General features: G+C 49.5%; 1 protein-coding gene across 1 annotated transcript; it reads left to right on the top strand.

Moving 5' to 3' along the window:
- Positions 1 to 1,612: 1,612 nt before the first annotated feature.
- On the top strand, positions 1,613 to 10,185 carry C8H13orf46 (chromosome 8 C13orf46 homolog). The gene is made up of 7 exons (XM_021170173.2): positions 1,613 to 1,898; positions 3,920 to 3,971; positions 5,120 to 5,282; positions 5,371 to 5,418; positions 6,321 to 6,371; positions 7,980 to 8,044; positions 10,059 to 10,185. The coding sequence occupies exons 1-7, from the start codon at positions 1,709 to 1,711 to the stop codon at positions 10,183 to 10,185; spliced, it is 696 nt and encodes a 231-aa protein (XP_021025832.1). The 5' UTR covers positions 1,613 to 1,708.
- Positions 10,186 to 12,609: the final 2,424 nt, after the last annotated feature.

Raw genomic sequence — 12,609 nt, 5'->3', positions numbered from 1 at the left:
GCCACGCCAACACCTGCACTCACATGCGCGCATACCTAGAAATCCAGTTTAAGAAACTATAGATATTAATATGACACAGCCAGCCCCCCCCCAATAACCGAGGCAGAGTCCTATGGATTATTTCATTCTCTCTTGTACAATTATTGGGGGATTACCCCTAATCTATATTTCTATAGATTATTATACTTAATTTCCCAGCTGCACTCCCCCAATACTTGTGGTTTGACTCTTCTCCAGTCGTATCTGATCCTTATTGATCTTTATCGATTTGGAAGGACTCCATAGCTTTTCTTTTCCTATGGAACAAATGTAAAATCTCCCAACATAACATACCTTCTTTTTTCCATCTGGAGTTAGGATTTTTATCTGCTGATCTAATTAATGCAGTAATCCTTTCTAACATCACGTGGCTGCCTGTATTGTTCTCAGCTGCTCTCCTCCAAAGCAAAAATTGACTGTTCGAATCCCACCCCAGTTACTTCTGGTCCAGAAGTCTGTCCTGGGGTTGGGGGTGGGGGGGTGCGTTTCATTTGGGCACCTGTTCCTGCTCCATCACATGTAATGGGAATCTCCTGTTCCCTCTTCATCCACCCTCTTTCTCCTCCTCGTGGTCCCCACCTGCAACCCCCAACCCAGTGTCTGAAACCCCATCTTTCATATTCTCCCCAGTAACTGGCTATAGCCACCTTTATTTAGCCAGTGGTTTTAAATTGGGGAGCAAGGTTTACGTAGCATCACTGGTACACATAAGGATCTGCTCACTGGGCACAACCAGATCTTGAGAGCCAGTATTTAGCATTTGAATACACAGCAGCACCAGACCAATCCCTAACACATATCCACATGCAGACATACACATATTCATAATTTAAAAGAAAAAAAATTGTCCAACGGTTACTAGGTTGGAACATTGAGTTTGTGTTCGTTTGAATGTGCTCTGAGGCAGTGGTCACTTGTATTTAGCTGTAAAACAAACGTCTATCCCCTCNGGGGATAGTTGTATGCTATGTTGGCACCAGGGGGGAGCCCCAATCCACTGTGTTTGCTGTCATAGAGGAGATGAAGGAACAGATTAGGGGGATAGTCCATGAAGATGACATCTGTAGACCCTGGGAGAGGCTGCAGGGGAGACATCCCTGCCCCTCCTTGATTTCTAGCCTTCAGCTGGGAGACATTTTCCCAATTGAGGCTGAGGTCCTGTATGGGCAGGTTTCTCTGTCTGTNTAAGTCATCAAAATGTCTTCCACCAAGCCCTGCTCTCAGTGTAAGTTCTGACCCACAGGCCTGAATGTAAACCGGATCACACTGCCCCAGGGCCATTCATTTATTTTCCTGACTCTGCTTCCTGCCATCCTCACGCCCATAGAAACAGAAAGATTCTCAAATGGGAGAGNGCACTGGCTTCAGGAGCACACATTTGTGAGACACTGCCATCTAGAAGCCCCTCGCTGTTAAAGAATACAGAAGTACAGGAAAGTGGCAGATAGCAAACTCAAAAAAACAAAGCAAAAAACCTAGAGCCAACATGACCTCTGGGACAGCCCTCAACAACCATTCAGCTCTATCTTGTGATGTCACAGCAGCGGCATAGCAACAGTGAGTGAGATGGTGCTGGACCGCTTTGCTGGCAGAGAGGCAGGGAGAGGCTGGCAGAGATGCCTTTGGTCTGAGGCTGTGCTAGTGACGCCCTCCTTCCCTCTGGGTCAGGATGGAGAAGGACCCNACCACTCACAGGAAGCACCGGCCTGGGCCTGGAGCCCTGCCCTCGGGAATAACCCCTGCATACCTCAAGGTGNCCAGTGAAGGGGCGGAACTCCAGAGGAGCAGGAGTGTGGGTGGCTTGCACCAGAAGGGGGATCCACCAGTCTGCATCAGGAAGCTGCTACGCAAGGAGCTAGGTAGGGGATGGCTCCCTCCTAGAGGACTGGGAGGGCAGGCAGACCTGGCCCAGCCTTAAGAAAGTACAGTTTGTGGACATCTGGACATGGGCAGTAGGTGTATCATGCAAGACACATTGCCATTAGGAGAAGGCAGCTGGTTTCTAGCTCCAGAACTGCACCAAGCAATGGAAACCCTGCCTTTCTTTTGACCGCTCTTTGCTTGGGGCACTTAATAAGAAAGATCAGGACTCTAAGTGTCTCCTAATAGCATCTTCTGGAACACAGTCACATGTGCACATGTTTCTGGGAGTGTGGGGAGCTTCCAGTTCTTTTATCTTACATATGGGTGTTTTGCCTGCCTGTGTGTATGCACACCATGGACATGCAGTGCTGCAGAGACCAAGAGAGGGCCTTGGATCCCCTGGCATTGGAATTAGACTTGAGTCCCATGTGTGTTTTGGAAATCAAAATCGAGACCTCTGGAATTATATTGAGCACCGTTTCTCCAACCCTCCCCGCCCATTTTTAAATCTTCTGAAAATATTTAAGTCACCAGCAGACCTCCTATCAGGCACCTTCATTATTTGACCCTCTAGACTGTTATCTGAGGCTGGGATTGGACTGAAACCTACCCTTTTTTCTCCCTGGGGCAGTGAGAACTGCCAAGGTCTGAATTACAGTGCAGAGCTGTGTAACATCCCTCAGCCCTGGCTAGAAGGCCTCAGCCTCCTGCTTCTCACTGTTGGGACATCNACAGATGTCAACAACTCTGAGTTCAGCACTTCAGACAACGCAGAGACAAGCACGGGGTCTCCTGAGAAAGGGACACAGGGTACAGACCAAAGCCAGGTGTGCTAAGTACAAGAAGGGACAGGCTCCTTTCTGGAAAGGAGGCAGGTGGCTAAGCAGCCGGCATCTCTATGAGAGAAGGCATGGGAGGTTGGGGTGAGGTTTGAAATGGATGAAAGACTAAGAGGATCAACTGGCGAGGAAGTTTGTCCTGTACTTTCCTCAACTAGCCTGCAAGTTAACCCCCAGGAAAGGGCCAGCCAGCTCTGTAAGGGAACCCTCCAACTCACGCTCTGGGCTTGATTTCTATAAGAACTCTTCTCTAGCACTTTGGAATTTCTGTCTGAGTCACAAAGCCACTGTGGGGAACAGGTAATTCCAGCTGAGGTCTGGCCCAGANGGCAACTCTGGGGGAGAGCCCAGAATATAGCCTCAAAGACGTTATCTGTGCACAACTCTTCCCGTTGAACACTATGCTGAACCACCAGGTCCCTGGAAGTTGGGGGGAGGAAGTTACATGCAGAAGGAGTACGCCAAGTTGGAAGAGCTCACAGACCAGCTAGCACTCTCCCTACTCCCACTCCCCCAAACCAGGATCACCTGGCACAGCTCCCTACAGTTATTGCTCTAAAGCTAGGGAATTCATGTCAGCTTGTTAGGGTCCCCTCAGCCTTGAGCACATTCAAGGCACCTCCTGCCTGATAGGATAGAGGATAATTAAGATCACCCCAATGATGGTCCTCAGTGCTATGAGGCATGGGGTCCGGATGTTCCTGAACAAGTCATCCCATTTCAGCCAGTGGCCATCTTGGGAAGGTCCCTTCTTATCTCCTGTTCTGCCTCTTCAATAATCCACACTGAAATAAGGACATTTGCAGGCCCATGAGTGTGTCCCAGGAGGCCAGGGATGCCTGGGCTGGGTCACAAACATATACTAAGAAAGCAATGGAGGTTGTGCTTTTACAACAATGCATGAAGTGGGCTCAAAGTGCAAGCTCGGTCATGGAAGGTGTTGGGGCAGAAGGAATGGACGTATCCTTGGAGCATGGCCAAAGAAGCCAACAAAGATGAGAAAGGGAAGTCTTGCTAGCTATGGCTATTAGTCTCAAGCTGGCCTTGAGTCTGTCCTGAGGAAAACCAGGCAGGACAGTGAGCCTGTGAGATAGCAAACTGTGGGAAGTCCTAGATGCAGGAGCCATCGTATCTTGTTTAGAATACTCACATATTAACCAACTGCCCTTGCTCCTCAGACTCTGAGGACCAAGGCAAAGACCCAAGAAGTGACACGGATGACGGCACCTAGTAAGTGGAAGAGGCCTTCTTCTGAAATGTGACAATTGGGGTGTGGGGAGTGGGCTTGGAGCCCTCCGTCGGGGGTCAGGACTTAGGTGGGGNTGGAGGGGCCCAAAGGAAACGGAATCCTTTGAATGAAGGGATGGTTGGTAGAGTTGAGAAGCCTCTTTATCCAAGAGACTTGTCATAAAAGCCGAAGCCACCGTAGTGTGTCTCTAAACCGCAGATAGCACTCTTTACTTCCTAGGCAGCCCTTCTGGCTGGTCCTTGTCTGCCATCGAGCTGACTTGGTGGTAGTATCTCAACAAATATCTCCATGTGCCTCTCCCAGAAAGGAATCTGTACCCTGTCTCATGTCAGCTGGGCCCATTGAGGTCTCCTTGCTGAGCAGGGAGGGTGTATAACCAGCCTCAGTATTGGTCAGCTAGAACAAGATGTCTGGCCACCTAACACAGGGGCCATCCCTCAATACTTCCCACCATCTTCCCTCTAGAGGGCTTAGAAATCATGGAACCCAAGGGCTTTCCTCAGTTCTCAAAGTCCATTCACTGTGGACCAGGCACAGGCCAGACCACTTGTTTATAAATGACTTCCCATAATCCAGTACCAGTGAAAGGTACTAGACTAGGAAATCTTGAAATAGAAGGATGTTGGCNACTAAGAAGCCACTGAAGGTGTCATTGGTTGCTGGAACTAGGTANCAACATGTCACATAGGCCTATGACATCCGTCTAGACTCAGACAGGGACTTTGGGTAATGTAACCCCAAATATGTCAAAGGCCAGCAGCTATCTTGAGTCTTTCCTCTGGCAACATTAAGGAGGTACCTGCATTCCCCGTTCCTACTCCAGTCCCCCAAGCTACACTCAACAAAATACATGGGGGAGGGGAGCTACTAAGGTGGTCATAAGTGACAGGCATGGATCCATCCANTGGTGCCCTAACTAAAGTCTCTACCTGGAGGGAGTGGGGCTGGTGTCTCCAGACAAGATGAGGCGTTAGGGGGAATAGGAGGGTCTTTCTTTTTGCCTCCAAAGGGCCCACAGGTATACCCCACTCCTAGCATTAGGGGAGGAGCCAGAAAGACAGCAAGTGACTCCTGTCCTGACACTTATTCTAAACTGCTTCTTTGACGCCCCTATCATACTTACCTCCAGTCGGGCGAGCCTAGAGGATGACAGGAAGAAAGGGAGCCAGGATGAGGTGGAAAAAATGGACCTCAAGTGTGCAAAAATGGACCCAGAGAAGAGTGACTCAGAGGCCAGTGCTACAGGGGAACAGGACGATGCCTGCAAAGGACGATGTATCTCTGCAGCTGAGGTCAGGCCTTGGGTGGCTCTACCCACTCTGTCTGTCATCCTGTGAGGTGTCCCTGTACTTAGCTATTGGTGTCTTCTTGGGTTTACAGGAGCAGCATTCAGAGTCCACGAAGCTGGATCACCTTCTAGAAAAGCAGGCAANAGCTGCTTACTTTAGCTACAGGAGTTAAGATATTTAAGTCTATCTGTAGGCAAATTCCAGTGGGCTATGAGCACACTGTAGGCTTTAGCCCATAAAGCCATCTAAGCAGGTGCTGTGCTGTCCAACTGGGCTGGTAAGGGGTTGAGGGATCAAGCTCTGGACCAATTTGCCTGATCTTGCAACATCCTGCAAAAGATTCCACCTTCCAGTTGAGCTTAGCCCACCCAGAGACCCACACCCAGGTGTGGTGACTGAAGGCACACCTGACCTTGGCCACTGAGGTGCATCTTCTGTACATCATACTGAATCATAAATCTCGCAGTGACCTTCATGAAGGAAGGTAGCTTTCTCCTCTTTCCCAACCCGTGTCAAATGGAAAGGTGGCAGTCGAACCCATTCTTCACCAGGACTTTACAACAGATAGTCCTTAGTAAGATTCTGGGCCAGCCAGAGTGCCAAACAGAGACAAAGGTGGCATGCCCTGAGCTGTTGGATCATCTCATCTTGTGGAGTAGATCTCATGTCAGTGAATGTGACTCTAGACAAGTGTATGGAGGTGACCCATGTGCTCCCAGTAGATCAGGGATGAGGAGAGATCCCCAGGTCTCAGGTACCTTGTCACCTGAAGGCCCTAACAANCAAAGTCAAGAAGGAAGAAACCCCTTGGAATATCAATAACTTGTTTCCAATAGGTAGCAATGAGGCAGAAGGGCATACTCCTCCCTCTTCTNCCCAGAGCTAACCCTCTGGACACTTTGCTGTCTGTTACCATGGGGCCTCTGCCAAGCTTCAAAGGGCCTCTGTAATCACCAGAATCTGGTGGAACCACGTAGACCCAGATGTCTAAAAGTCTGCATTCTGTCAAGCTCGCTCATAAATTATCACTTCCATCCTTAGAAACCATCTGTGTTTGTGGAGATCGACCTGGGAGACCACACTGAGGAGGAGGTACAGGCAAAACCCTTCAGCCCAGAAATCCAAACTACCCACTGGGAAAGCGTCTGCACTGTGGGTTGGGACATAACTGACACAAGATGAAGGGGGAGGAGAGATCCAAGGCCAGACATTCCAGGGACCCTCCATGGTGCTGGTGCTGAGGAGCTGCCTTTGGGGATAGAATGAGAACACCTATGTTCTCTCTCTCTCTCTCTCTCTCTCTCTCTCTCTCTCTCTCCCTCTCTCTCTGTCTGTCTATGTCTGCCTCTGTCTGTCTGTATGCCTCTGTCTCTCTGTCTCTATCTCTGTCTGTCTGTGTGTTTGTCTGTACGTGTGTCTGTCTCTGCCTCTGTCTTTGTGTGTGTGTCTGTCCCTGTCTCTATCTGTCTGTATGTTTCTGTCTCTCTGTCTCTCTCTATCTCTGTCTCTGTCTTTCTGTGTGTCTCTGTCTCCCTGTCTTTATCCCTCTCGGTCTCTCTGTGTGTCTCTGTCTCTGTCTCTCTCTATCTCTGTCTCCCTCCCTTTAGCATCACCCTGTGCCCTTGAGTACCCAGATCGTCTGTAGGAATTGTGCTGTGGGGAGGAAATGGTGCACTTGGAGCTGGGAGAATAGGAAGTGTATGGCTTTGTCAGTGACTGCTCAAACCATTCAGACCCTCTTGTGCTTGGTGCTCCATCATGGAATACAAACCATAGTAACTTCAGCATCTTAGGGTTGTTTCCTAAAGCTCGCAGAACTGTGTTCCAAGGTCACAGTTTTGTGAGCTTGGAACTAAGCATTACCGATATCACCACCATGATCACAACACTGCTGTCTCACCATCTCTACATCACCATCATCACCGCCATCACCACTGGTGGGGGCCACCATTAACATTAACATTATCACTACTGTAACGACGATTGCATTTTTATGTCTGTCACCATATTTTCATGCTCATTATCATTGTCACCATCAACAACAACAACAACAACATCACCAATATCTCTGTCATTACTATCACTATCACCACCACCACCACCACATCACCATCACCACCAATATCACTGCCATTATTATTATCTATAATAACGTCTATATCACCATGACCACCACCATCATTATCCATAAAATTATGAGGTTTTCTTAGTGGCTTGCCAACAGTTATTTGGTGTCTCTTCCTCTGCTTCTCTGCTGTAATGAGCAGAAGTCTTTTTGGGTGATTCCTGAGCATCTCTGTTGACAAGTTCAAAGGGTGCCTGAGGGTTGGTTATTTTCCAGTTTACACCTGTTATACCTTTAGGTTTTGAATCACACACACACCAAAAAAAAAAAAAAAAAAAAAAAAAAAAAAACCTGGCCATTAAATCTCTGAGGCTACTGCTCTATGAGGCCCTGAGTTCTAAGGACTCCGGAAAGGTCAACCAGCAGAAGAGCTAGACCAAGGGGCCAGCCAGGTTTCCCCATCCTACCCCAGGGGCCATGGAGGGTCACATAAGGAGCCAAGGTCCCTGATGGGCATTCCCACTCTCCCACTCAACAGAGTATAGTTTGGCAGGACATTGAGGGTCCCGGGGCCTGGCCTCTGCCCCTGTCTGTCTCTTGGGTGGGTTCCCTAGGTTGTTGTGCTGCCTCCCTAGGTGATCACCTGTGCCATCAGAGAAGAGAAGAGGCTCCCCACCATAGGAGACTTGTCCGAAGATGAGTGAGTATTGTGGAGGGCACTACTTGAATAAATGAATGAATGGGGGTGCTTATCCAGAGTGACATCCCCACCACCAACTCCTATGGTGGCAGCACCGTGCCTCCTGCCTTTCCTCCATCCCCGAACCATGCATAAGCCAAGTGATTCGGGGAGCCAGAGAGGCTAAAGAACAAGGAACAGCAGGGTAATCTTTCTCAGAGCTGGGGGACACATTTACCAGGCGCCACATTTCACTCCACCACCAAACCACAACTCGGCATCCCATCCGCCAGCAAAGCAACCGAGAAGGAGAAGGGAAAGGTTGTGGAGTCAGGGTCTCCAGCTTGGGGTTGAGCTAGAGAAAGCTGGGTTGGAAAGACCCTTCACCCATAGATGCCATCGGGGAGAGGACAGCCCTTCACAGCTGGGTTTAGCCCTCCAAGGCTTTGCACACTGGTGGACCAGCAAAGCTTCAAGACTCCCTGAGGTCCAGAGCCATTAGCCACAAAGAAGGGCACTGGGTTCCAAGGACTCGCCTGCCTCTGGTCTATGGATACAGTTTACTTCATTTCTAACAACACAGAGAAATACAAAGAACACAATAGCAGTTGCTCAAATTCCCACCTTTCAGAATTAGTGGCTTTGTTAGTATGTTGCCTCTGTTAGACTAGATGTGTAAAACTGACATGTGGTCTCCAAGGAACTGACACCGTGAGCAGGAAAGGGGAGGAGTTTCAGAATCACCCCTAAGCCAACCTTATAGAACCAAGACACTGCTAGGCAGCACAATTGTTGATCTCATCCTCAGACCCAGGCTGGGTTTGTGCAGGCTAGCGGGTGCCTTCTGGACCACAAGCCACCCAGACTCTCTGCTCTTCGGTCAAGCAGTGTTAACACTCCGCCTAGCCCTCTGCTTGGAGGCCAGTTGATGAGTTATTGTTACAGCCATCACTACCTTTTCTCCAAGCTTGTATGTCTTGGCGGAAGCAACTCTGAGATGTCTTGTTCATCCTCACTGGGAGGTGACCTTGACTGACCTCCATGACCAGGCCATGACAAGTGATCACATCACACTTACCGAGATTGTCACGCTCCCTAGCCCAACTGACAGAGGCAAGTTTTCCAAGTGATTCCTTTTCTCTCTCGTCTGTGCATGGTTTTGGCACAGGCACATGGCTATGTGGCTTCATTCTTTGTCTTGAGGACTGGAAAAGTTAAATCTGTTGTCTGGGTTTGGGTTCCAATCCCTAATACTCTCTACCCTGGGTAGGGTAGAAACCAGTGTCACCTGAGAGCTGGTGGTTACTTGGTAAGGACCTACTAAGATCCTTCTACATGTTACCAGATGCAAGGACATCTGTCTGTCGGCACCTCTCCCTTGACTACCTGCCTGACTCATTGCCAGTTTTATGCCCAGGAGTAAGATGAGCCAACCACACCCCATTGCAGCCCAGTTGGGCAGCTTTGACCATGAGCTGAGTGATCACCTTTGTATTGTAGTGGGAACCATTGCCTCCTATGAAAGGAACATAGATGGGGCTCACCTTTCTCCACCTCCAAGCTTGTGCCTGGAGGAAGGCTAGTCCCAGTTGGCTTCCCATGTTTTAAGAGTCCCTCTACCAGCACTTGGGAGGCAGAGGCAGGCGGATTTCTGAGTTCGAGGCCAGCCTGGTCTACAAAGTGAGTTCCAGGACAGCCAGGGCTATACAAAAAACCCTGTCCACATAAAAAAAAAAAAAAAAAAAAAAAAAAAAAAAAAGTCCTTTTAGCCAGAGGATAGGAGACCTAGGTACCCAAAGGACAAAAATCAGTAACTAGCTATGAAATCTGGTCTGAATGACACAAGTTGACTGGGGCGTGGGGAGAGGGAAAGAGGAGGGGGCATAAACATCACGTCCGTGGGACTTTGTAGAGTGAGAGCTATGGGGTTTGAGAGAGCANTCTGGAGAGCCTGGGGTGGGGGCTGCTAGCTAAGAGGTTGGCACATTACAGGGCAGGGAGGGGGTTCTTACTTCCTCATGCTTTTGACCTCCAGGATAAGGACCAGCTGGGTATGNTGCATCCCGTACCACACAAAGAAGAAGGCAAAGGAAAACACCAGTGCTTTGGAGAAGGTAGTGGAGGCCTGGAGGGCAAAGAAGGGTGGGGCTCTGNGAAGCTAGGGCAACAGGGGTCATGTGTTCACTCCAGATCCCCTCTGACCCGTTTCCTGGGGTTCTCATTTGCATCTTGTAAGATTAGCCATAGCTGAGAGAAAGGCCAGTGATGCCATGATGCAGAGATAGATCCCTAGTCTGTTGTATCCTGAGGATGCTCAGGGGGCATGAGCACCATCCACGTGTGCTCTTGGCTACCAGAGGCATGATGAGATGCTGTTTGTAGATCATTTTCTTCCTCCATGGGATGTGGACTGAGGCAGGAGGGTGACTCCTGTCAGTAATATTGGGCAATGTTGGCATGCCCCAGTCCTAGCCTGCAGGTCCTGAAAACAACACCTAGAAGCAGCAGTTGGCCCAAATACATAGTGGAACACAGTGCTCTGAGGAAGGCACGGTGGGTGCCAAGGTCCCTGTAGGGTAAGTTCCAGGGATGCCCAGCAGCCTGGTCACCCTCTGTGCTTGTCGCTGGAGAAACTAAAGTCCAGCATTCCCATATGACCCTCATCACGGGGACTTCTACCTTTGGATCTGGCTGTGGTCATGTGCTCCCNGCCCAGAGTAGACAGCCCTTCACTGGGTNTAGGAAGGTGTGATATAATGCCTGGTCTTCTCATTTACCCAGCATCCCTAACAGAGAAACAGGTTAAAAGTGCAAGAATAACACGGTTCCAGATGCTGTTCAGTCAGTGCTAGAGGCTTCCTGTAACAAACCCCAAGCCCTGATAAGTTGGGGAAGGGCCTATCAGTGTCAGTCACAGCTGTCTTCCCAACCTGGTGCTAAAACCACCTTCTTTCTTGGCAGTCACCACAGCCATGGTCCTGAGGGAGAGGTGCCAGGGTTGTCAGGGCCTCTGGAATATCTAGACATTTTGACCTGCAGCCAGGGAGCCCAAGTTCCCTGGGGACCCTGCTTAAAACTGATGNACAGAGTTAGGAACCAGGACAGCAACNTGGGAGCAGAAGGTAGATGGGGACACTTCTCGCTTTTTTAACCAGTTGGATGAGAGAGACGGCCACAGTCCATCAGTTGCAACGCATNTGGCCTCTGTCTACTTCATCCTAAGGATGAGCTTAGCTTCCCTCTCATGAGACATGTTCCAGAGAACTCTCATATGCTCAACATCCATACAGGTATATTCCTATGTACATAGAGCACACATGTACACAGCCATGTGAGTATGCGGGGCTGTGCTCCTCAGATCCTCATACACATACCACACACATATGCCCACACATTGTACATTCATATGTATGATACATAGTGCACACGTATTTACGCTTGCATGTATATTCCTAGTGCACACACCCCTTACATAGCACAAATGTATGGGGTCACATATATACATAGGCACACAGAGCAGGTGATGAGATACCTGGAAGTCAAAGGTCAGAGGTCACAGGCCACAGACNAGTACTCTGTATGAGTCTCTTCCGTTTCCTTTGGGACATNTGGAGACTAGGGTGAGAGTTGAGGTCATTTAGCTATAGAAGGACANATTTCTAGAGCTGCAGTCTCTCAGAGTGAGAGTCATGAAGGACTTCCTTTCCAGGGAGGCCACACTCTAGGTAGAGAGGGGAGGGAGGCCCATCCATCAGTTTCCACCTAGACCCCTAGCTGAAAGGGTAATTCCTTCCCCATATCATTCGCTGGCAATAATGGGCCCAGATGGGCCTCTAAGTGGGTCTATATGGTAAACTGAGGCAATGCTTTGGGCCCACTATGGGGTTTTGAATCAGGTCCATTCTCCAGATGCCAACAACAAGACAGGTATCCAGGGTCACTTGAGGACAAACAGCTGGTTGGCCCCTCTGTCAGGATGGACGAGGAGGACTTGGCCATTGCTTTTAGACTCTTGCCATCAGCATGAGTCTGTCTACCTGTCTGTCTTTGGTGGGTGTGTCTGGATAGCAACACAGAACTGGATAGTTCTGTGTTGGCCACAGCCAGGCACCTGGGTAGGAGAACGCTTAGGTTAAATCTCAGCAACATGGTTGCTTCTGTGAGTCTTTGTCAAGGGTCACAGCATCTTCCAGTTCCAGGGACTGATATCAGATTGAAGAAATATTTGGGGTTTTGGTTCTGAGCATTCCCATGTGCCTGAGAGCTAGCTCACACTCTCCTGTCTCTATGCACCTATCTCTCTCTGCACAGTCTCAGAGCCTACGGCTTCTGAGCATTATTTGTCCCATCAAAGAAGAGGTCTGAACCGGGCAGTGGTGGCACACACCTTTAATCCCAGCACTTGGGAGGCAGAGGCAGGCAGATTTCTGAGTTCAAGGCCATCCTGGTCTACAGAGTGAGTTCCAGGGCAGCCAGGGATACACAGAGAAACCCTGTCTCAGAAAAAGAGGTCCGGGCAGGAGCTGCTCAGAGCACTTGGCAGCTCAGCACCCAGAAAGAAGGAGGTGATCATCTATGTGCTGAGG

Source organism: Mus caroli, chromosome 8 (assembly GCF_900094665.2).
Source record: "Mus caroli chromosome 8, CAROLI_EIJ_v1.1, whole genome shotgun sequence".
Lineage (NCBI taxonomy): Eukaryota > Metazoa > Chordata > Mammalia > Rodentia > Muridae > Mus > Mus caroli.
The sequence above is the reverse complement of the archived record's forward strand: the minus strand, read 5'-3'. Positions and strand labels throughout refer to the sequence as shown.